This window comes from Halichoeres trimaculatus, unplaced genomic scaffold (assembly GCF_033239565.1).
Source record: "Halichoeres trimaculatus isolate MK-OKI-2021-1 unplaced genomic scaffold, fHalTri1.1 fHalTri1_scaffold_4, whole genome shotgun sequence".
NCBI classification, from domain to species: Eukaryota; Metazoa; Chordata; class Actinopteri; order Labriformes; family Labridae; genus Halichoeres; species Halichoeres trimaculatus.
Window position 1 is genome coordinate 26,653,430 of NW_027437182.1, and position 27,008 is coordinate 26,680,437.

At 39.6% G+C, this 27,008-nt stretch overlaps 2 protein-coding genes across 2 annotated transcripts; both read left to right on the forward strand.

Moving 5' to 3' along the window:
- The first annotated feature begins 1,165 nt into the window (after positions 1-1,165).
- st6galnac5b (ST6 (alpha-N-acetyl-neuraminyl-2,3-beta-galactosyl-1,3)-N-acetylgalactosaminide alpha-2,6-sialyltransferase 5b) lies at positions 1,166-25,142 on the forward strand. Its single transcript, XM_074669181.1, has 5 exons — positions 1,166-1,601; positions 2,102-2,305; positions 18,383-18,792; positions 21,443-21,550; positions 24,148-25,142. Exons 1-5 carry the CDS (start codon positions 1,377-1,379, stop codon positions 24,389-24,391), a joined length of 1,191 nt encoding a protein of 396 aa, XP_074525282.1. The 5' UTR covers positions 1,166-1,376; the 3' UTR covers positions 24,392-25,142.
- On the forward strand, positions 12,271-14,278 carry LOC141789653 (uncharacterized). The gene has a single exon (XM_074669180.1). It carries the CDS (start codon positions 12,759-12,761, stop codon positions 14,184-14,186), a length of 1,428 nt encoding a protein of 475 aa, XP_074525281.1. The 5' UTR covers positions 12,271-12,758; the 3' UTR covers positions 14,187-14,278.
- Positions 25,143-27,008: the final 1,866 nt, after the last annotated feature.

Genomic DNA, 27,008 nt, shown 5'->3' on the forward strand with positions numbered 1-27,008 from the left:
GAAAACTGGACAATTCATTTTGATAGCAATTCACAAAGAAGTAACACATTACTTTCAAATAATTTGAATGAGTGACATCTTTTAGTAGATCAAATCTTAAGTATATTAAGTAAACTGCACTGTAAAAAATGCACTTTAAAAATTTTATGATGTGCAAAGCTTTTTTAAATCTCACATCTTATGTGTCCTGGGATTAATAAACTATTTTTTATCTTTATCTTTATCTTTATCCTGGTGCAGTGGCAAGAACATACTTTTTGAAGGACAGGATTGAAAAGAAATCAAATTTGAACATTTGGATTCAAGCTATACTCAAATCATGAGAAATGCACGGTGGCCGATAGGTGTCAGCCGATTTGCAAAAACAACAACGCAAATGCAAAAGTCACAACACAAACGCAAACACCACAACACAAATGCAAAAGCTACAACACAGCGGAAGTGCAGCCACAACAGAAGTTAAGAGGACAGTTTTCTGAACAGACACAGAAAAGTTGTGAGAGTAAGTTAATGATTTATTTCTTTTATAACTTAACCTATGATAAATATAGCTCAAATGCCAACGTGAATAAAGAAATATGACTACTATGAAGGATACCACAAGGTGACACCCCTACGAAACTATATTTATAGTTTCTTTCATACTTTTACAATTTCTTTGTCCCTTTGAAAAAAAATAACCTTTTTTAACTTCCGTTGTAGCTGTACTGCCGTCGTGTTGTGGCTTTTGCATTTGCATTTTTGCTCTTGCATTCATGTCATAGCTTTGGCATATATGTTGTGGCTTTTGATAATTGTGACACCTACCAGCCACCATAGTGAAATATCTTAGACATTGCTTTAATTAGTGTGGTAAAAGACCAAGCTATTTCTTTTCTTTTTTCTTTCCCGTCACTTTTAAATAAGTCAATTGACTTTTCTTACCACAAAGCCTCAAGGGTTTTAATTCTATCAATCAGAAATTGCAAAAGTAGATTTTAGGGAATCGAAACATTTTTACCTCAATATAAAAATAAAAATATTAATTCAAAAACAGTTTAGAACCACGTGATCTCCTGGTGTGCAATATTTCTGTTTAGTCAAGTATAACCCAGTTATGTTTTCATACCCACTTTCTTATCATCTTGGCCCCTTTTCACCCGTTTTTCTTTTCCTGCTTTTCTGTGTTTTCTTTGTTGAAATTTTGATGTTACCTGTTGCCTATAGAATCTGCAATATTTGGGGCAAGGCAGCCATCTGATACGTTTAGGAAACTCCAATTAATTCATTGGGTCCCTGTCACGACAATACAGACTGGTTGTTTTCAATACAACTCGTGGTCGATTAGCATCTCACGAGCCACCAGCAAAGGGAACAATACCGAGGTAGGCTGGGAAATGGAGTTGTTTAGGACCATGAGGCGCGCCGCTGAGTCCCTGTGGAGAGGAGCATGGTTGGGAGAGCAGCGGAGTGCCGGAGCGTCGTCTCCTCCAAGTGATGCTGCTGCTCCGGTGTTGCATGCTGAAGACTCCGGACTCTCCGTGAGTGAGCTCTGGTCCCGGTATGATGAAGGCTCGGTGTGCGGTGGGAAACGAGGTGAAATGAAGATGAAGATCAGAGTGGTGAGACAGATGAGACCTGCTGAATACATACTAAACTGAAATCAAGCCCAGAACGGAGCTTCAGGGTTTTTTGAAGCTCTGACACATTCTGCTGTGACCTAAATGCACTTTGTGTTTTTATTTTAAAATTCTACAGCTGCTTCAGTTGTTTTCTGAAATTAGGGAGATAGTATGGCGTCTAAAGATGTTTTTTTTTTCTGCAGTGAGGGAACTAACTATGAATCATGTTTGAAATCAGAAGCCAGTGCTATCTTTGTTTCTGGCTTTCCCACAGGTTGTCTTGCTATTATTCAGCTAGTTTGAGTGGCACAGCTGACATTTTATTCTCAGCGTTGTAGGGGGAAAGAACAGATGCTGTTTATGCAACAATCTGCTTTGTATCTGATATTAGGTTTCTTTATTACTTTGACCAAAGATGTACCACATAATCTAAACCTAGACCCTCTGGCTCTATAAAGCTGTTGAGCTCTGTCCAACTTTTTTTTCCTATGTCCCTTCAGTACCAAGGCGTTAGCGGCATCATCGTCATTACCATGGTTACCAGTTTTATGTTGATGTACAACAGCAATTCCAGGGACAGATCCTCTTCCTCGTCTGTATCATCATTGTCGCCCCAGCGTTCAGATGGTCCTGCTCCATCCAGAAAACCACAGAGACCTCCAACACCAACACTGGAGGGGTACACAGGTGTCGTAGATCGTCAGGTAATTTTCTCCATCTGTGCTTCCGTACACGGTCTGTCTCCCTCTGCTATTTCAGAAATGTTGTTAGCACGGGTTTATTCTGAATATTTTTGGTTGTTTTTTTTCCAACTGACATGTTGACTCAAAAGTGACCTCAAAAGTTAATTATCGATCATGATATAGTTTTTAATTAGGGTCCTCGGCCTGAGCAGAGGGCAGAGGGCACCTTCTAGCAAGAGCTATTTTTTTTTTCAACCTCATCAAACATTAATTGTTCTTATTAGATTGGATCAAGGAAATTTACAAAACAAAATAATTTAACTAAATAAAGGGAAACTCACACAGTATCACATAAAAATGAAAAACAATATCAACACACAAATATGGAATAAATTTTCCAAACCTTAACACAGATTGTGGCAAAGAGGTGTAACTCTGTTCACCATATATTTTTCCACTGCTAAGGATTAGGAACTTTGATAGGTACTGACTAAATTACGCATGTAATACTGAGTACCAATTCATGTAAAAGCAAACAGTACCATGTTTAGGTACCTAAACCCATCCTTGTGACTGTGAGGAAGTGGAAGAGTAGACAATTTTCCATGCTGGACATGAACACGGCATTGCAAGTTTAAATACCGAGAAGGAAATATGTTGAATTGAAAAACTTGAGATATTTTTTATTATACATATTAGAATTTATGACCACATAAACACAAATTAAAGTACCAAAAATTGGTACTGTTGAGTGCCGATACCATTTGCCAGGTACTGAGCATCGGTACCGTATGGTTTCAAATGTGAAAGGTATCCATCCCTATCCACTGCATGGACTTCATGACTCATTCTGCAGCCAGTCACCAGAGGGAGCTCTAGAAGTAATTGCTTTGCTCAGGACAGCTGTTGTTTTTTCAGAGTTTATTTGATCGGAGAAGGAAAACTCAACTTAGCAAAATGATGGAATATTGGTGCAGGCTCAAAAATACTGATAAACAAAAACAAACCGATCAGTATTAAAATGGATTTCTTCAGTGTTCATGCACGGTGAAGCCAAAATGTTGAGCTCCCTCTACTGGCTAGCTGCTGTGTGGGCTATAAAACCTGCCTTCTTCATGTTTTCTGCTTTAGCCTTGGCTCACCATTTCATATATATCAATGTGCACTGAGATGGTGTTTTGGCTTTTGGATGGACCATGGAGGCCTGGTGTCAGTTTGATTTGCAGTTAATAAAGACAGACAATGGAGAAAGCTAAATATGGCCAGTAATGGTAGGGTAACATAACTGCAGAATAGAAAAATGCCCAGAGGATCCTAATGTCAGATGAGTTGCATTAACTATATATTGCTATCTATCTATTTCATCTCAACTCTTTTGTAAAGAATAGAGCAACACACTTGTTTTGCGTGACTCCCACAAAATCATTTCTGATTTAGTGATGAAGCTGTAAGAGTTCTCAGAGCTTTTGGTGCCTTCATGCAGAGAGGATTGGGATATGTGGAAATGGTAGCATATGAATTTTAAGTGCTTTGAAAAGACTACATAGAGCCAAACAGTGGAGAAAACTGCAGCGTGGATTGAGAACATTCAAGTACCTTGAATGACCTCAATGTTTGGATGTGTGTTGGACAAATCTAGCTCTGTACACTAATTTAGTCACTGTTTTTTTACATACTGTGTGTCCTTAAATCTGTCTATTCTGCGAAATTTACCAAAAAAGTCAATGGATACTGCTGCAGTTTTACATGAAGCTGCACCTGATCAGTATTCTGCTGCAATCCAGGGAATGCAGGGAACCTGGCATGTGAATGTAGAGTTCAGGTGTGTGCTTGAAATGGATTTTTGAAGCTTCAGGGGTTGCCCTGGTTTCACTGAAAACTGAAACATCCCCCCTCTCTATTTGTAATCCATGTCTCAAGCCATCATCATAGCTGAATATGATGTAAGTATTTCAGTAAAGTTTGTCGGGTTGATTGTACAAATAAAGTTAAGTCAATGTTTTGAATACATTGCATTGCGTTTGTGGATGAAGTTTTGTGTTAATGTGGAAACTGGAGTAAAAAAATATTTTTCTGGCATCTTAAGCCTCAACTGATATAAATTAACATCAAAATGTTGAACCCAAAAACTGGAATTTGCTGTGGAAGTACCATCTCTAACTTCTTCTGTTTATCCTGCTTTTTAATATATAATACATAATGCATATACCATGAAATATTTAGCGACAAAATGTGGGATGCGTTTCTACTTGAAGAGCTACTTAAGAAATCACTGCTGCAATCCTTCAGTTTTAAAAGCTCCTCAGCTTTTGTTTTCATCAAGCTGAGCCCTTCTATTCAAACCCAGCCTTGTGGACAGATGGTTCAATCAGATCAAAAGATCATCCAGATAGCATCATGTCCTCCCTCCAGTAAGACAGAGATGTTGCAAGACACACCAGAGCAGAAAAGATGTTGAGTTTCCCAGGAAGCCCTTGCCAGAAGAGGATTTTAGGAGTAGATGTTGGTTAAAGTTTGCCTATTATTGATCAATGATCAGTGACATAAAAGTGTGAGTTAGGTGAGAGGTTTGATCGGGCTCCCAGGATTTGTTTCTGTGTTTTGAAGTGCCAGGTTTTTATGTTCTGGCCTCCTTTGAGATGTTGTAACATCATATTCCTTTTTAAGTACATGAAAAAGAAGCATTAATCTATGGAGAAATGAGGGGCAGCTGCTTTAATTTAGCTGTTCTATAGAGAAGCAACATTAATATTCAGTCACAGCCGACCACCTTCTCCTTCTCCTTGGATGACAGCTGATTCATGATGTTTCCACTCTGGGAAATCTTCAAACTGCTTAGTGTCAACCCCCACACACGCACTTCCCTCATGGTGGCTGCTGCAACTTCAGCACCCTTGCACAGAGCTGAGGGAGTGACTAACCAGAAGAAACCTGCTGCTGGATCAGCGGAGTAGGTTGGTGTGTCTGTGCTGCTCCCTCCAGGGTCATCTTAGGTCTGCTGCTTCTGCCGCTGGAGGGAATCTTTGTCCTGACACACACATGCAGGAAACCCCACGCAAATGGCCAGACAGGATGTAAAAGTTTAATGCCCTCATCAGAGATGCGAGTGGAGCTCTGTGTGATGTGCCTGCTAGACCCCGTTTTATGACCTATATTACCTCACATGAATGTCTCCGTTGTGTGGGCTTTGATTTCAAAAAGGTGGGTGGAGGATTATGCCTGCTTTTGCTCTTTTTTGTGTACAACCATCAACACACGTTTATTCCTGAGGCCATGTCGGCTCATTTTTCAGTTGTTAGTGTAGGTGTTTTTATTTTGGGTGTTTCATGGTGGTATGAGAACAGAAAAACAGTGTTGAAATCCATAAAGTCTACAGAAGATCAGACTTCAGAGGTTCATCAAATTCAGAGCATACTGGATGTTTTTGAGTAACTGGCGTTCATTATGTTTCCCTTTTGCCTTCTTGAATATCTGCAGGTTTCTATGAGATGTGCTCCTGCATTTCCCCTTTGTTGACAAGCCACAGTAATTAGAGCTGCACTCTTTGAAATCCACACACCCACGTTTGAGTCTGAACACCTCAACACACAGCCGCTCCAATTTTCCCCTGCACCGCTCATCTTCTTTCCATCTCTGATGTTTTGCCGATCCCAGTTAAAGAGATGCTGACCTTTTTGAAGAACTGTCAGCGAAATCAATATACATTGGCCCTTTATGTGAAAAGCGTGTGCGAGTGCAGGCATGTGGCTCATGAGCCTGTGCCAGTTTACCATCTACCTGCTTATTATGAGAGATGGCTTCTTGAGCTTTGGCAGCCTTTAATGCAGTCAGCCTTAGAGAAATGTGTGTCATAAAGAAGTAAAGTAATGGCAAAATCTCTCCTGTTCTGACCCTTTTATTACACAATACTTAAAATGTATTATATAGGAAAGATGTGCAGAATGACTAATATCACCTTTCTGGCATAACTTCCCTTAAAGTAAGGGTTAACTCCTTGGAATAGCAGAATTTAGTACAAGACGACGTGAACATACTAATGCATCTCATACCTGATGTTAACATGTGCTCGCTATTTAAAAATAATAAAATCTAATCAGTTGGTTTTTGGTTAACACTTCCATAGCAAGATGCTTGTTAAATCTACTCTGCTCTTTTTTTAAATGCACTACATTTCTTGCTAACAAGGCTAAGTCTTCTGAGATGCAGCCCCTGTCTCTGCTCTCCATCTAAGCTTGACATAACAGCAAAGAGAGAGAAAAAAGGCTTCCTTGATCAGCTCGCCTACACTCCCTGAAATTGAGAGCAGAGTAAGTTTGGGATTGCATCTTGAAAGTGTGTCTCACATGAGGGATTTAATGAGGTGTCAACCGTCTGGAGGATGTCTGTATAATTAATTTGTGTCAGAGAAGAGGAAAACATGCCGATCATTAAACTCTCACACGATACAACAGGTAAAACTTAACCCACCTCCACTCTCATTTGAGCTATTAGCACATTGCAAAGCATTTTAAATTATAAGGTGCACTTGACTGTCCTGAAAGGCGTCACTCAAATGAAATGTATTAATATTTTTATAACACAGTTTACATAATTTCAATAAATAGGTTAATGAAAAAGCAGCAGCTGGTTGTCTGAAAACTTAAGATGAGATGTATTGTTTAATGTTTGCTGAGGTTTTTAACTGCAACACTTTTGTGTTTCTTTATTACAACAAAATGTCTTTGGAGTTACAAAACCTTTGAGATAACCTAAGAATTATAATCTTCAAACCTACAAATAACAATGACAGTGGGGCCCTTTAACGATATTTATCAAATGACTCTCCTCTAAATATCCCAGTCGTGCCCAGGCTAAATCCTCTGTAGGTCTATGCTCTCCAACAGCCTTCTTGAACTGAAAGGGAGCAGAGGGCAGAGGCTGGTGGATTGGAGGCACTGTGAAGCCCCTGGAGCAATATCAGAGACTGACTGATGGGGTTTGCTCTGAAAGCAATTATGATCCTGGGTTCCCCTGGGAACTATAAACAGGATCATACTGATGAGCCCAGAGTTGGTGTGTGGGCAGTAATTGACTGAAACTGGAACCAGAGCAGTGCTCCTCATCGCTGCTTCATCTGCTCCTGCTCTGAAAGTCACTGCTCTGTCTCCAGTTAAAAGAAACCTGTGCTGAGAATACTTAACAAGACGCTAATGATGTGTCCGATATATAAAACCTGGCATGATACATCCTGCGTTGAACAGAGTATTTTCTGATATTTCTTAAAAAAAAAAAAAAAAAATCACATCATTATCTTTATAACAAAGATGCGTTCTCTGCTGATAACTTTACCCACATAAAGTTATAGAAGGGAAAAATAGGAAGAATCACATTACAGATTTTGTAAACATCTCAGCAACATAAATAAACATCAAAAAATATTTTAAGGTCCCATATTATGGATCATTGCTTTCTTCATGAAATGGTAGTAACACAGGCTCTCATAGCCCCTCTGTTCAGAACGCTCTGATTTAGTGGGCGTGACCTTCATATGTAAATGAGCCACCACTGATACCGCCCCGCTTTTCCACGTCACTGAGAGCGGCGCCATGAGCTCCGAGTGCACAATGTTTAGAAAACAGCGAAGCTCATTTACTGTAACATTACAGGCTAAAACAATGGGCTAGCTGCAGCTGAAGTTAGCATCCTGAAGCTAACACAGAGAGGGGGGGGGGGCACTGAGGAAAAGCTCTTACATCTGCTCCACAGCACACAGCATTTAAAATACTCACATTTCCAGGGTCAGAGGTTTGTTGGTGGATGGTTGGTAATGCGCCCGGATTCAGACCAGTCTATTCACTAGCCCTCTGTTGTACTGTCCAAAGTTGGAAAGGCAGTCGGCCGTGAGGTGACTAGCACACTCATGCACCGTTTTACTGAGTGTAGCTGGCACATTTCCTTGATAAATGGACTCTAGCCACTTAGTCTTGTCTTCTTCCGAGTTGGGAAGCTTGTGCATGGAACTATGTGGCTGTTTACAGCCAAAAACAGAGCAGTGATGGCTCTTCAACTTTGGCATTCTCCCCTCTGGGGAGAGAAGGGGTTGGGGGGTATCTGCTCCGGTGACCCAATCAGGTCAGACTTGCTCCTGATTGGTCAAAAAAGGGACTCGCTGGCGTCGGCAAATCCCCAAAATCCAAACAGCTTGTTTTAGGTCAGGATTTTACTTTTACAAGCACTACTAAGCACAGGTTTTGTCATTAAATATCACATTTAGTGGGATGGGAGAAAAAGCCAAAGACCCACAAATTTCACTAGAAGACTTAATAAAGTGATTTTTTCATAATATGGGACATTCACAAAAAAAAGTTTTGGCAAAAAAAGTGTTTTTAAAGTACCAAGACGATCTTTTCCATTAGACATCCAGTCGTTGTAGTGACATTAACACATTGAAATGGCTTCTCAGCTTCAAATGTTACACCTTTAAATCGTGTCTACCTTTGAAAGTGTGTATGCATTATTAATAGGTTTAGACAAGCCTCTGTCCTCCCGATGAAGTGCAGTCTGAGTGTGTGTAGGAGGCTTCAAGTGCTTAAGGTATAATTGGATAACAAACAAAAGGACCACAATGTTAATCTAAGGCTGATTATGCGTTTTCAAACTGCTTTTAATATGCATTAAATTACACTCATATTCATTAATTCATCATCTGAAATGTTGCACAACTGATCCGGAAAGCCCCTCTTAATAAGACATATGCTTTACAGGGTGGCTATTTTCCAAACTCATAAAACTGTCAGAAGCCTGTACTGAAGCTTTAGCATTACCGTCAAGGACACTATTATTTCATGGGCACTTCAAAGCATAACACCGCCAGAGCAACCTTCAATCGCCTTTTACCGGTTTAACACATTCGCTGAGCTTTGAAGTGATTAAAAGTTGCTTTGGGGGTAACCATGAGGACAGAGCTGAAAGCAGAATGCAGAATGTTGTTTGTAGAAGAAGAAACAGCTTAAAGGACTGTTTTTTCTTCTTCAGCAAAGACATGGAAGGTGTGTTTGTGCAGTGAAGGGTGTAATTTGCTCAAGTCTACCTCTTATAGATGGAGGGGGTCTGAGGACAGAGAGGGCAAACACACTCCAGTAGGAAATGGTTTGTTTTGGGAAGTACGTTGGAGAATTGGAAATCCTGTTTCTTGGTGCAAAAAGATTTGAAGCTTTTTGTGTGTGTGTGTGTGTGTGTGTGTGTGTGTGTGTGTGTGCGTGTGCATGTGTGTGCTCCCTTACGTATCTACCTAATGGGGAACTTGGTTATGGTCGTATTCGCCAATAGGAGACTGTCCAGGGGACATTTTTCAGGTTGTTGTCTTTGTCTCGCTTTAAGCCAAACTTAAATTATGTCACAGTCTGTCACACTCCTTGAAATGTTTACAAAGAGGTGACCTGCCGATGTGTTACTGTTTCAAACCATGCTCGACAGTCTCTCTTCTTCTGGCTGGAGCAGGAAGTTTAATGACCTGTTCACACAACACTTGTTCACACTTCACAGATGGTCAAAGACCTTAATTATAAATGTTTCTATTCATTAAATTTTTACTTATTTTTGAAATGACCACAAAGTCTCCCCCATGGTTGATATAAGATGATAACCCTCTGTTGAAAAGGCACGCATGCATGTGGTGGTGTGTGTGTTTGTGTGTGTATTGAGGGGATTACAGTGGGTTTTAAATCTTGACACTTTTCAGACAGTTGAAGACTCATGTCAGGGGATCATAGTTGTGTTGCATATCTGAGGGGCCATCAAACGGGTTTAAGGACATCCACAGACTTCTAATAGACATGAAAACAGATGCGCACACACACATACACATACACACACACACCCACCCACACACACAAACATCAGGAAATCATTCAATGTGGGATCAGAGATAGTGGGAGAGTATTATAAATATTGTGGTGGGAGCAGCACAGCCTCCAGTGCTGGTAATTTCACCTGAATGTAGGTAAGCGGACACACACACACACACACACACACACACACACACACACACACACACACACACACACACACACACACACACACACACACACACACACACACACACAATTATATGGACAAACACACATCCCCACCTCCAAACCTGATGGAGTGTGAAGCCCAGAGCACAGTTCAGAATGCCAATGTAGCTCTCTATTAAGGTTGGGAATAATTCATGTGAAGGGTCTCTGGGTTTTTGCTGTCGGATCATTCAATCCAAGCTCACCTTTCTCTGCACTGAAAACCTGGTGGGAACAACATGGACGAAGGAAAGTGCAAACCAGTGCAACAGCCCTGCAATACATTCACCTTTTTGAAAGCTGCTGTGCATGAATGAAACATGAACCGGATTTTGTATCAAGGGGGCATGTTGTGACCGACACTGTACATGCATCCGTAGTTTCATGAAAGGGAACATTTCTCGAGGGCTTAGTGTGACTGAGTTTCTTCACAGGTTTCAGTGTGTGTTTATGATTTTCCTACAAAAGCCTAGTGAAGAATAGCCTCCACTGCTGTCAGACATGATCATCTGCAGAGTGTTTTAATGATAGGGTAAGTGACAGATCTGCCTGTTTGTACTTTAGCTGCTCAACTCTTTGACAATGACAATTCCCTCAGGTTCTGCATGTGTTTAAAGTTCTTCATCACTTAAACATCTTTACATTAAACACGTTTGTAGTTGCCTTCAAGACTTTCTTATAGTTTATGAAATGCGTCAAGCTGAAGGAATGTTTTGTTATCTTAGCTGTTTGTTACATGTGTTGTACAGACTGAAGTCTTCTGGTTTTTTTTATATCTTTTGGCAGACACTTTTCAGAAGAATATCCAGTTAAAAAAGACTTGACCTTGGTAGGGATATGACACAGTAAATACTCTTAGATTTCTCTAAATAAAGTCTGTAATCTATTAGTATGGACTTGAGGATATTTCAGGTGAATTGACATGGGGTGTGTCTGTATGCACCTGATAAAAAATTATGGACTAGTTGAAAAAAAAAAAACGCACAAATTTACATTTTACGTTGTTGGATCTTAAGACAAAGGAATTTAAGTGAGGGCAAAAACATTTCAGTGAGCAATTTATTGAAAAACAATGAATATGAAACAGGCTGTTCATCAATAAATAAAAAGTTAAAGACCAGAGCCTTTAAAAGCCCAAATCTACACAAAAACACTGATTTAATGTTGTTTTCTGTCGGGTTTTCACACTGTCATGACTTCTTGATGGTAGAAGCAAAAGAAACTTCCTCTCTTTGAACATATTCAGATAGTTCAGCTTCATAAAGCAAGGCCTCTCACAATGCGCTAACACAAGACAGTCGTTTTGAATTTCTCAAAAGAACTTGAGGGTTGTGGTAGAAAAAGTCAAGTGGTTAACCCCCCAAAAATTCACCAGCACAGAGGTGGAAGATCCGATTGAATGTCCATCAAGTGACAGAACAATCCTTGACCCAAATAGGGATGGGTACCGAATTCTGTCAAAAGTACAGAGTACCAATTCACGTAAAACCAAAAGGTACCATGTTTAGGTACCTGAACACATCCTTGTGACTGTGAGGGAGAGGAAGAGTAGGCGATTTTCCATGCTGGACATGAACATAGCATTGCAGAGTTATATATTGGAGAATAAATATGTTAAATTGAAAAAAAATATCTATTTTATTACCAAACAAATTGATAATTTTTTACCACATAAACACAAAGAAGTAACAAAAATTTGTACTGTTGATTACCGATACCAATTGCCAGGAGCCGGGTATCGGTACTGTATCATTTCGAATATGAAAGGTACCCATCCCGACACAAGGATGCGTTTAGGTACCTAAACATGGCACCTTTTGATTTTACGTTAACTGGTACTGGATACTACAGACCTAATTCAGCTGGTACCTAAATAAGTACCTGATTCAGTGCCCATCCCTTGGCTGGAGTCAAAAAAAAAGTTGGTCTCAGCTAAGAACAGTTCATTACTGGTTGGTGGGTCGTAATCCAAGTTGATAAAATGAGCAGGAAGTTGAGGAAAATGGGGAGGAAGATGGTGCAGTGGTCAAGTAAGGAGACAAATTATTTGATGGCAATTTGGGCATCACCAGAACTGACTCAGTTACACAAACAGAGACAAAACTGTAACCTTATTTTGAGAGAATTAAATTTTTTACAGTCATGTTCGTTTCATTAATGGTTATTGTTTATATTTTTACCAAAAGAGACAATTTTTCATCTGAATCACAGAATTCAGTTTGAATGTAAACAAGAAGGAGACAGTGCATTGTTTCATGAGAACATTCCAATTCCACCCATTATGATGTCATAAGGCTCTCATATTTTTCTATAAATAGAGGGCGCTCTCAAGGCAGTCAGACCATTTTGAATCTTTCATCTGGTAGAGCCACAAAGGTAGAGACAATCTACTCAAAACTCAAACTTTTTTCAGAGACTATTACAAAGTCAAAGAAAAGATGCACCGAACAATGAACCGAGTGATAATCAACAGGAACGCAGGCCGTCAGGGCATGGAGGTGGAAAGACTCCGCAGGGAGGTGAAAGATCTCACTGAAATGCTGGAGCTAGAGCGGTCCCGTCGTTGCCTGGTTGAAAACCAAAAACTTCAGCTCAGCCAGGAGTTGGAGGAGACCAAAGAACATCTGGCCAGACAGAAAGCCCTCAAAGAGATGTTTATCAACAGAGGGAAGGAGACCAAGAGAGAGCTGGAAACGCTGCAGAAGTACAGCTCTCAGGAGACGCTCTCTAGGCATAGAATCGCCTTGAAGGTGAGGGACACTACGAGGCAGAAGAAAAAGAAACATCTACACGCCGATTATGAGGAGCTGCAGGTGGCTCATTTGGTAAACACAGAGAAGTTCGACACAGAGCTTACAGAGGCATCCAACAAAATCAGTGCCCTTCAAGAAGAGCTCCAGAGAGTGACAGCCTCAAACCAGGAGCTCAACATTCGGTACGACACCGACATCCGAAGTGCCAAACTGCAGGTGGAGAACCTTCAACAGGAGCTCCAGCAGCAAAGCCAGGCTCAAGCTGACAGAGCCGCAAAAGACCAGCAGGTTATTCTGGCACTGAGAACCGAACAGGACCTCCTTCGTCAAAAGATGAGCGAGGAGGTCGCTGCCTTACAACAGAACGCTTTCCAGAAAGAAATGATGTACTGGAATGAGCTGCAGGAGCTGAAAACACAGCTTAGAACTCAAGAAGCCAGCAAGGAGTATGGAGAGGACCACAAAACCGTCCAAGAAAACCTCAGATCCGAGCTTCAGGAGGAACAAGAAAGGAGCAAGCTTCTCCAAGAAGAACTGGAGCAGATGAAAGTTTACAACCAGGAGCTCCAGCAAAGCTATGACACTGATCTATGGACTCTGAAACATCAAGCCGAGAGTCAGAAGCAGGAGCTCCAGACCCAGATCCAGTCTCTGAACAATGAGATGGCAGAGGAGCAGCTGGAAATGTGGAGAACACAGGCCGAGCTCAGTGAGGTCAAAGAAAAGATGGCAGAGGAGATCAATGCCCTGAAACAGACCATCATGGAGAGGGAGAGCGCTTACCGCAGAGAGCTGGAGGAGCAGAGATGTCAGTATGCTCTCCTGCTCTCATGTAACACCCAGCTCCCCAACAAACCACCGGCAAGGGGGGTGGAGAAACCTGAGGAGGAGCAAGCCATGGAGTCCAACACCACCATGATGGAGGAGACAGCAGGACCCTCTGAATTCCAGGTTCCAGCTCTAACTTTGGTACCCAAGGGGACTCCTGGATCTGAGGACCCAGCTGAGACTGCAGGAGCTGCCGGCCCACCAGAAACACCATCGCCCTCAGTCTGGAAACGAACACGACACTTTCTGGGCTTGAAGAAACCTGGGCAGTGGAAGAAAAAATAACATCGCTCCTCCTTCCTCCTCCTCCTCCTTTTCCTCCTTCCTCCTCCTCCTCCTCCTTTTCCTCTTTCTCCTTCTCCTTCTCTCCTGATAAAAAAATAAAAATTTAAAAATTTTAAAAAAATAAATTAAAAAAACTTTTAAAAAAAACTGAGAAAGAGCAAAAATCTCTCTCCAAAATACCCCCCACCAAACACACACACACACACACACACACACACACACACACACACACACACACACACACACACACAAAGCTTAAAAATAGATGATTTTAAAAATTAAATAAAAAAATTATAACATTTTGAGAAAAAAAAACTTGAATAAAAAATTTATAAATAAAAAGTTTTATAAATAAAAAGTAAAACACAATTTTAATGTCTTGTTATGATGCTGTGTTTGTTGTATGAAGATGGTGAACAAAAAAAAACTGGTCTGTGTAAACATTCTTAAGTTACTGAAAAATGGGTCGAGCAACAAAATGTATTTCAAGGTTAGACCAAATGTTTTGTAAACATTTGTTAAGATGTTTGCAGATGAAGTATTCAAAATAAGGTTGTTACAGGTGTTTGTTTATTAGAGAGATGTTTTGGAAAGTTAAAGTAACTGTGAGCAGGGACGGAGCCAGGATTTCAGTTTTGGGTGGGCCAGATTGATTATAGCTGGGCCTCAAGTTACAAAAGTTTGTAGATCATTCATTTAATAAATAAAAACAAATAGCAATATACTACTGTTACTATGTGTGGTTTTAAAGCAGACTTTTTTGTTTTTTACACCTTTAAAGGCATTTTTATAACACATTGGTACATTGGTACAGATGTTAAGGCTGTTAATTGTTTAATTGTAAGATGTGCATCAAACTTCCAGCTGTCGTCAGGTTAACTTTCCATTATGACAAACGGCTTTATTCTGACATCAGATGTGACGGGACAGTTAATATAGATACAAATGTATATGCTGGTTCAGACGGTTACATTAAATAGTGATTGCTGTGATTGTTTATTGCATTAAAATCTGCCTGACACTCTGGAAACCTGCCTCCGAGGCTTTGTTGACATGTGCGCACATGTGCGCCTGTCACCAAATTACAGCTGCAGAGGGTGTACTCCGCCTTGGGCTGAGGATAGACCAGGTTAGAGCTGGTGAGCTATCAGTGCACTTTTTTTTGGCACGAAATTGTCACTGCGCCAACATGAATCTGCTGACACCTCCCCCTGGCGCGCAGTCACACCCATCTCTGCCCAGACCATCTACCAAATTGTCAAATTGGCAGCGCACGGTGGTGCGCAGCACGAAATTAACTCTGCGCAGGGTGCGCCAGGCTTGCGCCCCCTGCGCTGTGCCACAAAATTAGAGCCCCAGATGTTTACAAGTACAACGCTATTTAAATAACCACCATTTTGTAGTTTATTTCCAATAAGCCTACACTGTAATGCAAGTGAAAAGAACTACACTCTCCAGAAACCAGTAGTACTCCCGGCTGCTGTCTTCTGCCTGAGAAATCGCTATAGCTTGAGTAAATTCTGTCGTAGAATCAGATGTGCTGAAGACTGACTAACGCAAAGTAGGAAGTAAGGACTGATCTATTGAGCTGACAAGGAAATCGACAGCTCTCTTTCTTGTTGTAGTTCTTTTTTTTAAACAATTAAAACATAAAAAGTATTGTCAAAGCTTCATGGTAACAATTGCTCAAAAAATAAGTAAAATGAAACTTCACATGTTTGGGTTTATTGCACAAAGGTAGGCATTTTTTTGATTGAGGCAATAAATTGCTCCTAATTTTCCCACAGATGAACTGAACCTGTTGCCATATCTTTTGAAATAAAGCTGCATAACACAAAGTAATCTAAAAAAAAAAAAACGGGGGAAAAAAAACAGATCAAATTCAATGTATTGCCTGAAAAGAGGGAAAACATGGGAGCAGTATGTGGGAGTCGTTCTGAAAGGGAGCAGGGTGGGAGTTGGGGTCATTTTACCAGGAGTGGGACAGGACAGGATTATTTTCTGTGGGATGGGACAGGAGTGAAAATCCACCCCCCAGTACCTCTCTCAGGATGGGTATCTCTTGTTTTAAACGATACAGTACCAATGCTCGGTACCTGGCAACTGATCTTGGTACTCAACAGTACCAATTTATGTGTGCTAATGTGGTAATAAATATTATTTTTTTAATAATAAAATTTAATTAAACATATTTATTCCTCATTATATAAACTTTTAATGCTTGTTGCCTACTCTTCCACTCCCTTACAGTCACAAGAATAGGGATGGGTACCGAATTAGGTACTTTTATAGGTATCGACCGAATTCTGTCAAAAGTAGCGGGTACTGATTCACGTAAAACCAAAAGGTACCATGTTTAGGTACCTGGACACACCCTTGTGACTGTGGGGGAGAGGAAGAGTAGGCAATTTTCCATGCTGGACATGAACACAGCATTGCAGAGTTATATATTGGAGAATAAATATGTTAAATTGAAAAAAAAAATCTATTTTATTACCAAACAAGTTGATATTTTTTTTACCACATAAACACGAAAAAGTACCAAAAATTTGTACCGTTGATTACCGGTACCAATTGCCAGGTACCGGGTATCGGTACCGTATCGTTTCAAATGTGAAAGGTACCCATCCCTAGACCCAAATGAAGGCTGTTACTGGTGCCGACTGCAGCCCAATTACCAGACGTTGTCTGTGAGAGAAGGGCTTGATCAAACATCTTCAAAGGCCTTATCTCCTTGATGCCTCAAAATTTTCCATCTGGGCTTTGCAAGAGAGCACCAAACATTGGACATTGAAAGGTGAAAGTTTTATCCTCTAATGAAAAAAAAAAAAATCTCGACGGTCCTGATAGCTTCCAACCTAACTGGCATGCTAAGGAGATCCCACCTGAGATGTTGTCTGTGTGGCACAGTAAAAGTGGCGCCATCATGATCTGGAGTGCTTTTCCTTCAGTGGAACAATGGAGCTTCAGGTTGTACAGGGTTGTCAAACATCAGCTGGCTATGTGGAGATGTTGCAGGAGGCCTCCTTCATGACTGAGGGCCCTGGTCTGTGTGGTAACCACTTGGGTTTTAAGCAGGACAATGCTGCAGTTCACAACGCCTGCCAGACAAATGACCTCTTCTGAAGGAAATGTTGTAAATCTAACTGGGAACACTTGTGAATGGATGGTGAGGGAAGCCTTCTGTGAAGCCATCTTCACCACTCAAAGCACCATGCCTTATGAAAACACTTGTATCACGCATGCCCAAACAAATTGTTGAGGTGTTCAACAAGAACCGTGGATCTACTCATTACTGAGTCCTTTTTAGAAACTTTATTTCTAATTTTAAGTTTTTGTGAGAATTTCTTGAGCTGTGGTTTTAAACTTTTGATCTGCTGATAAACAACCGAAACATTGCCTCCGCCGAGGAGGATACGATTTTGGGAGAGGTTGTCTGTTTGTCTGTAAACAACATAATTAAAAAAAGTACCAAATGGATCTTGATGAAATTTTCAGGAAATATTCAAAATGGGATAAGAAAGAAGTGATTAAATTTTGGAGGTGATCCTGATCACCATCTGGATCCAGGACTTCTTTTAAAGGATTCTTTATCATTGTGAGATAGAGCCGTTTTCACCATATGTGTATATAACTCCACAAGAAATGGTTGGATTGCTTTGCAAAACTATACAAGACAAGGTCATCATAATTTCTGACAAATGCAGAAGTATGATTCAGATCCTGGCAATATTCTGGATACTAAGGTCCAGAATATGAAATATGTTCTGGGTTATCATAATTTTCAACACTGTCAGGTAAAAAATTATCATAAAAAACCTGCAACTAACACCAAATAGTAGCAGACAGTCTGCTAAAAGGGAGTATAACATTAAAGAAGGACTAAAGTGTTGTGTGACAATCACAATATGCTTGGCCGAGGTCTGAGTGCTTTTCTAGTTTTAATTGTTTTCCTTTTAAGATTCAACAGCCCAAAATATATATTCTTCAATTTTTCAACTGGTCTTGAACTTTTGATCAGTGATGCAAGGAGGAGAGCTAACAGGTGGATCAACAAGTTCCTTCATATACTTTTTACATTCATGTGACACACAGGCAACATGCACAAAGACGCTTTATTTCAAATCGAAACAATTTTTAATTTGTAACATGGAAAGCTGCAACTCTGTCTGACCTCTGACCTTTCATTTCTCCAGCATCTGAAGATGCACTGCAGGACATGTTCCCTGGTCACCAGCTCTGGCCAGCTGACAGGAAGCAAGAGAGGAGAAGAAATCGACCGCTCTCAGTGTGTGATCCGAATGAACGATGCACCTAACATAGGCTATCAGCAGGATGTTGGCCGACGCACCAGTCTGCGTGTCATAGCTCACTCGAGCCTACAGAGGGTGCTGCGGAGCCGGCAGCAGCTGCTTAATGCTAGCCAAGACACCGTGTTCATCTTCTGGGGACCAAGCAGCTGCATGAGACGGGATGGAAAGGGTCATGTTTACAACAACCTCAGGCTGTTGAGCCAGCTGCTGCCCAAACTTAAAATCTACATAATCTCCAGGCTCAAAATGCTCAAGTTTGATGAACTTTTTAAAAAGGAAACAGGGATTGATAGGTAAGTGTTGACAGGATTAGTCCTCTTGTTTTGAGTGACTTAACTGTGAACAACCAGCTATCTATGCATCTTAGAAGAAACGCAAACAAGGCAGAAGCTGATACAAAAATGTTTTCAGTTTATGCCTCATAAAGACAAAGACTAATCTGATTCAGTTCTCAGCAGTTTAAAAAGGATTTAGATAAAAACGTAGGTGTTTGATTAATGCTGAGATTACAGATCTCCCATTAGTTTTATTGTCAGTTGCTTTGGTTCATTTCTCAGATCGGAATTGAAATTCTCTAAACTACTTGTTCAATCTTCACATCATTGTGCACATCAAAAAAGCAGTTTCTAATTTTTTTTGATAAGTTGCAAAAGTTTGGGGTCATCCATACAAATGTTAATGTCCAATTCTTTGCCATTTTCTTCATTATTAGTTGCTTTTGTCATGTTGATCAAAATGGATTATCATGGGTCTCTGTTGAACAGTCTCACCCTCCACAACATTTAGTCATTGGTTCATCACACAAGTCTTTGCATGCAAAAAGTTTGAACAAGTTATCATAACATTTCAACCATCTTCCCACTCAATCCCATCAGACTGTTTTTCTTAATCTGTCTGGATTGGTGAACTGCTCCCTGGTCAATCTTGACTTTCTCCAACAAATGGAAATGTGTGAAGCATCAGATCAACCAGTGATCAACCAGTTTTCTGAAATAGCTCAGAAGTTTGTCTAATGAACCATCAACTTGCAAGTATGTACGTGTACTTCATAGGGATGGGTACCGAATTAGATACTTTTATAGGTACCGACCGAATTCTGTCAAAAGTACTGGGTACCGATTCACATAAAACCAAAAGGTACCACGTTTGGGTTCAATCATCCTCAATGCATCCTTGTGACTGTAAGGGAATGGGAGAGTAGACAATTTTCCATGCTGGGCATGAACACAACATTGCAGGGTTATATATTAAAGAACATATACTTTAAATTGAAAAAAATATATATATTATTAAACAAATTGATATTTTTTACTACACAAACACAAAAAAGGACCAAAAATTGGTACCGTTGAGTACCGGTACCGATTGCCAGATAAGGTAAGGTACTCATTCCTAGTACTTCCCTCTGTACAGACCACGGCCACACTTTTTCTGTAAAAGGAAAATATAGATCTATCATACATGTGGACCATGGTCTCAATCATAAGCTTACAATGGCTGGTGTTGGTTGAAGGATGCAGCCAAAAGTTGGGAGAACAACTGTGTCCTCAATCATTCAGACTTTTTGTAGACAGAGAAGATCTTTGTTGTGATGTGGATGAGAATTTGTGGCCCAACATACAGAAACATAAGGAGGTGTAGGAAGACTGCACTGCACTGTAATTTCCATAGCACTGCAAAACAGTTTTGCCTAAAGAGACTGTCTTTTGTTCATCACTATGAACACCAAATTACAGCACAAACAGTGAAAGTGAAAATGTGAATATTGTCTAGTCTCTTGTATTCAATCTCCCACATTCACTAAAATGTAACTTACAATTTACAGTAACTGTCATCAAAATTTTAGGCAAAGTTTACATCAGAACGTCCTTCCAAAGTAAACTATTATATTGACTATATTACTAAATACTGAGACTGCCCATCAATACACAATGACACGAGGATGCAATAACATGTTCATCGACACAGAAAATTTACTTTTGAGGGGTGAACGAAGGAATTTGAAAAAGAGACAAATGGCGAGGATCTTTTGAGAAATGTACCAAAGCAACTGAGAAAAACTGTCAAACAAATCTTTGAATAAAGTAAGGCAGAGTTTAGATCCTACAGTTTAGATCTGCTTTGTAGTGTCTTATTTTCCAAGATGTCTTTATATCAACAATAAATACTCGCTACTTCTGTGGGAATTTGATTCTACAAGAAGCATTTTAATCTTAGAGTTTACAGACAAGCTGATGAATTGGATATATTGGCTAGAAAGAAAGAAAGATAGATAGATAGATAGATAGATAGATAGATAGATAGATAGATAGATAGATAGATAGATAGATAGATAGATAGATAGATAGAAGCACTGATATGCAGACATGTAGCAGACTAGAGGTCTTCAAACATTTCAGTGGCAGCTCTAGTGCTCAGCATATAGTTACATACTGAAACAAGCCTAACGCCAGACACATATCTTTCTTTTGTGCTTAAAATGAAAGGACCTTGTCATAGCTACATCTCTCTTTATATGTGGCACAGGTAGAAAAATAACTGGCTGAATACAAGCGTACAAAGTGAAGCCACGAAAAGATAATATGACATTTTGTCTGCGTCAGTCCAGCCATTCATAAACTCATTTGCATTTGAACAGTTAGCCGCCAGGAAGATAAGAGGACATTGCATCTGAATAGAAAATCCAATCACTTCGGCTTTCATGTAACATAATAAATGTCTTACTCATTGATATTTCCTTTTTGTTGTGTTCAGATGTGGACACAAAAAGACTGTCTGTATTTACCTAAAAAAGGATGATGGAGTAGAATTAAGAAATATGGGCCGAAAATGATAAAATGGTCTTTTTTGATCAGTGAGTCTCTGGGAAGAAGACTGAATAGTCCGATATTGATTCTGTAAAATAGAAATCTGCTGATAAAGGAAATCTTTTGTATCTTCCAGGAAAAGCTCAAACTCCTGGCTAAGCACCGGCTGGTTTACCATGGCCATTTCTCTGGAGCTGTGTGACAGGATCAATGTTTATGGCATGGTACCTCCTGATTACTGCAGGTATTAGATCACTTTCTGTTCCAGACTGTATTAAATGATTGCCTGTTCCCTCCTTTCAGTAAAACTGATGCCAAAATACCCCCACTTTTGCCCCAAAATCTTGCATTTGTGGAACCATTCTATGTAGTAGGGGATCAGCTCTCAGTTTTGCAACAATAGCATCACTCTTCGTGTATAAATTTGTGTAAAATGACACATTTCCCATCTGTCAATACGGAGGAGGTTGATGACTAATAGCAGCATGTCAATAAGCGATCAAGTGGTTGGGTATTTTGGTTTTTGGGGAGCTGTCAAGTCATCCATCATTCATACAGTCTATGGCTTACACACAACACTGACTTCCCATTATTTCACTGACTTGTCAGCTTCATAGTTTACTTACCAAATAAGTACATTTGTCTAGTCTCACTGATCTGACCCCGGCCAAATGGATAGTGGAAGAAATAAAATAGATTAGATTTAATCCTTGATGTTTGGTGATGGTGGGGAGGTTGTGGCTCAGTGGTAGAGTGGGATCTGTCTCACATGAGAGGATGGTGGTTTAATCCCTGCTCCTGTAGCTCACTCCTCAAAGTGCCCTTGGGTTAGACACTAAGCCCCACATGGATCCTGGTGGCACTGCCAGTGGAATATGAACATGCATGAACGGGATTAGTTATTTCTTTGGGGAATTTTAGAATCGTCCTCCATCAGTTTGTGAACATGGCGTGTAGTGAGATGTCAGCACTGAGTGGAAAACACTACAAAGTCTGTTGAGTGTTAAATGAAAAGTGATAGATTTAGGGAAACATTGGCAAATGTTCCTGTGAAACATAAAAATAAATACCAAACATTTTTAAATAAAAAAAATTGAGACTGCCATATCATGTTACTTAAATAATATTTAACAACTAGAAAAGCACTCAGAAAGTGCAGACCTCCACCAAACATATTGTGATTGTCACGCAACACTTGAGTCCTACTTTAATGTTATACTTCCTTTCAGCAGACTGTCTGCTACAATTTGGTCTAAGTTGTAGGTTTTTAGTGAACATTTCATATTTCGGATCTTAGTATCCAGAATATTGCCAGGATCTGGATCTTACTTTCACATCTATCAAACATTATGGTGACCTTGTCTTGCATTGTTATGCAAAGCAATCCAAGTGTTTCTTGTGGAGTTATACACACATATGGTGAAAACAGCCCTATCTCACAATAATAAAGAATCCTTCAAAATATCCTGGATCCAGACGGTGATCCAGATCACCTCCAAAATTTAATCAGTTCTTCCTTATCCCATTATGAACATTTCCTGAAAATTTTATCCAGATCCATTGGTTTTGTTTTGAGTTTGTTTACCGACATAGACAGACAAACTCTCCCCGAAACATAACCTCCCTGGAGGAGGCAATTATAATCCTCCAGTGAGTTTTATTATTTTTATATCACACAGGTCCATGGCTCATCTTAGAGTCCCGCGACTGAGTGTCTTAGCGCCCAGCAATACAAAATAACTTAAACCATGTGTATATCAACAATACAATAACACTGTACAATACTAACTTTTCTGTTTTAACACAGTAGTGAAAAACTTTTACATAAAGGTATCACAGGTGCACATCATGACAAAAATTAAGATTTTAGAAAATATATAATATTTTTTCAATTTGTGAAAAGAAAATGGCCCAACAGACCCCAGAACCTCACATCAAGGAAGGTGTTACTAAGTCTCGATATCAATCATCAGTAATCATGACCTTGCTCAGCCACATCACGTGTTGTTACTTTCAGGACAAATCAGAGACAGAGTGAGTAGAACAGACAGACCCTCAATCTAGAAAATATAAAAAAAAATCTACAACAACCCTTTCATTTCACAGACGTAACTGTCTGTAACATCCTGTTTCATGTGTTGAACATCCAACAAACTGTTGATACTCCTCATCCCCAGGTCTTGGTTTTCTGTTGGATTTTCTGCACTGCTTGAAGCTGATGTTACGCTCTCCTGATAAAGCTCTACTCTGATTTACTGTTGGAAAAAAAATTATCTGGTGCATCTTTATAGACTGCTTCCACTTGTTATGTCTGTGTAACATTTACCTCCTGCAGTGATATCTTCAAGAATCTTTAATTGCCTGGCTCTTACGCTGGTGAATGGCTTAGACTTTTGCACCAGTGACAACATTTTGTTACTGAAATGAACAGATTATAAGAACTAGTTTGCAAATATAAACAGCTCATACAGTAAAGTAATAATCATAGGGCTAATTTTGGTAGCTATGTTTTTATAACAGCACATAGGACAGCTTGATTTGTTTGAATATTCACAGAAGAAAGCAGTGCAGATTGAAGAAACTCTCCAGAGGCAGAGTCTTCAGCTCTGTGGGACTGGGTATCAGAGGATTAAGATGGTGTATAATGAACACATCCGTGAGACCACATTCTTTTCATCATCCTGTTTTCTTTTGTTCCCATCTCCGTTTTCTTCCCCACTGTGTCTCATTTCTTCTCCCCTCTCTCCCATCCTCTTCTCATAATTATCCCCTCTCTGTCTTCACATCCCTCCTTCTCACTTTGACTGTCATGCTTTTGTACTCCTCTCTGCTCTCATGTAGATCCTCCTCTCATCCCTCTGTGCCGTATCATTACTACGAGCCTTCGGGGCCCAGTGAGTGCTCCATGTACCTCACCCACGAGAGGAGCCGTCGAGGAAGCCACCACCGCTTCATCACGGAGAAGACAGTGTTTGCAAACTGGGCTCGAACCCTCAACATCCACTTTTACCAGCCTGACTGGAAGCCCGTCCCCATCAGCACCGGCATGAACAGCTCACACACTCCTGTTACTGTTGGATCCTGAGATTCAACTCTACAGACAATCCCCACGAGAGCAGAATATGTGCATGGATGGTTTCCAGCGTGCAGATATTCTGGCTAAGGCTGACATGAGCGCATGAGACAGCAGTAAGACAGAACAAGCCTCTGTTGTGGCTCTTAGCTGGCCGCCTAAGCAGCTTGGCAGAATGGGATCATTGCATAAAAGCAGCACAAAGCCTCAGCAATGTTTTGGAAGTGAAGCTGTAATAAAATGAATTTCATACTGGAATCATAGCCACAGCAGCTGGACCAAGTGTGTTTTTAAGTCTGAGGAGCTGCTTTAATAACACTTGAGCTTTAAGAGAGGAAACAGACTATTTGACAGCTCACCTCTTCAATGATCGCAGACTGACTCCTTTCCATGTGTACACTGAGGCCATGGTTTTGTTTTTGAACTGAAACACTTGAAGAGGAGTTAATGCTTTTCATCTGACACATATTGAACTCAGTGTTCGTTAAATGCTGATTGTAATACTTTTACAGACACTGTATTACTTTTCGAATTAACCTACCTTTCCCTCTTTTCAGTGATTTACTTTCTACATTACAGATAGATGTGTGAAGAGAATAGTGTAACTGGTGTGGTTTAGACATACAGCCTGTTTATACTGCTTAGATCGTAGAACAAACCAATTACATCACATTATACCACTCATATTGCAAACATAGAGGAGATTACTTTAGCAAATTCAAAGATTAAGAGACAAAGTGAAATGGTTTGTTACTGGTATAACTGTACATACGCTGTTTGTGTATTTTCCATTAAACAAATGAACTTAATTTTCAATTGTTTACCCTTTTTTAAGCTAACAATGAACCGAGTATGCAGTTTGTATGAATGTGATTGTGATTCTGGAGCAGCACTGGCATGCAACAGCGGTGTGACTTCATGCCATTGAGAAAAGAGCTTTTCATTGATCGTTCAAATGGAGCAAAAATTGCCATTTCTGTGACAGTAATTTGTTAGTTTGGATGTTACTAACATCTAAAAATAGCATTTTTAAAATAGTTTACTAAGACAAATCTTATTTCTGCATTGTGCAACCAAACATGGCGCAACTGAAGTGACACTGGCTACTTTCAGCAAATGGTTCGGTGTTGACTTACCGACTTGTTTATGACAGAACTTATACAGAGCTGGAGCACCAGTCCATTTATGTTTTGTTGTGTATACAAGAACACTGTATTCATTCTTTATCCTTTATTTTATTCAAAAAAATATAGATTTTTGAAAAGACAGAAATAAAAATCTGGTACAAATGAATAAAGGGAAGGATGAAAGAAAACCCTGAGGGCTTTTACAATAAGCCCACCTAACACTGGATTTATTGCATCTTCAAAGTCATGCTTCACAAGACAGAAGTAGATCTAAGTGCTCTAAAAAAAACGTCTACAAGCAGGAAGAGATGACAGTTTGCTATCAGTACTTTTTAACACATGAAAATATAATCATAAAAGAGAGAATTCAAGCATATTCTTTAATAAAATATTTTCAAGAAATCAAAAAGAAGACTGAAAGAATGTGAAGTTTGGCAGGAAATTGTCCCAGTTGACATTAAGAATTGTCAAAGAATTGCAGTAGAGCAACAGATCTGATCATCTGAGGCATTGTTATTTAAAACTGAATTAAATCATGAAAGAAAAAGAAGATGCTTGATGGGATGAGAATTCTGTGTTAGGAGAAAAAAAATGTATTTTAAGATTTTTTGCAGCTAAGATCAGAAAAGCATTAAAAAACAGTGACTGAATATGTTGACTATGTCAGGTTGATTCCCTCTAGTGAATAATTAATGAAATATTGAGATCTATTCCAATTCATTTACATTGACAACGGCAATTTTATCAAATTGATCTCTATTTTTGTCAATGAAACAGCCTAAATTCAGAAATTTGGGTAAAAGTCTTGACTGGATAAACACTCCTAAACCTTAAGAAATTCAGGTTATACAAGATGTTAAACAGATTAAAGCAACAAACAGTGTTTTTTTGAAATCTCATAATGGGTAAATTACTCATCCTATCACTCCAACACTGATTTAATTTGGGATGTATGAGAATGTGCAACAATGATTTACAGAGCAGCAGGACCAGAGCATATGGTCCACTGCTGCTGCTGCTGCTGACTGTTGCTGTGAATGTGGAGCAGATGGCATCAGAATTTTAATTTTCCTCTGGAAAAGTTCTTGATCTTGAAACATTGTTTGGCACAAAATGTAATTACAGACGAAATGAGATTGAAAGGAATAAAGGTGTTCTGCAGCCTCATTACGCTCCTGAACTGTGCTGAGACCACCGCTGAGGAAAATCAAAAAAAGAAAAATTGGACTGAAAGATTAATGTTCTTGGATTCTTTTAGTGTCCATGTCAGTGTTTAATCATCATAAAGTTAGGATATAACATTTTTACCAATTGACATTAATTGTTAAAAATGAGATTCAGCAAAACATGTATTGGGTTACTTTAGAGATATAAAAATGAGCTTAAACATCAATTTGATAGCATTTCATTAAGCTGTATTTAATGATGACTTGAAAAATGTTAAGATAAAATCGATGCATTTGTAAGATATTTTCCTCTCTTGCTCCCCAACAGATGGCCCC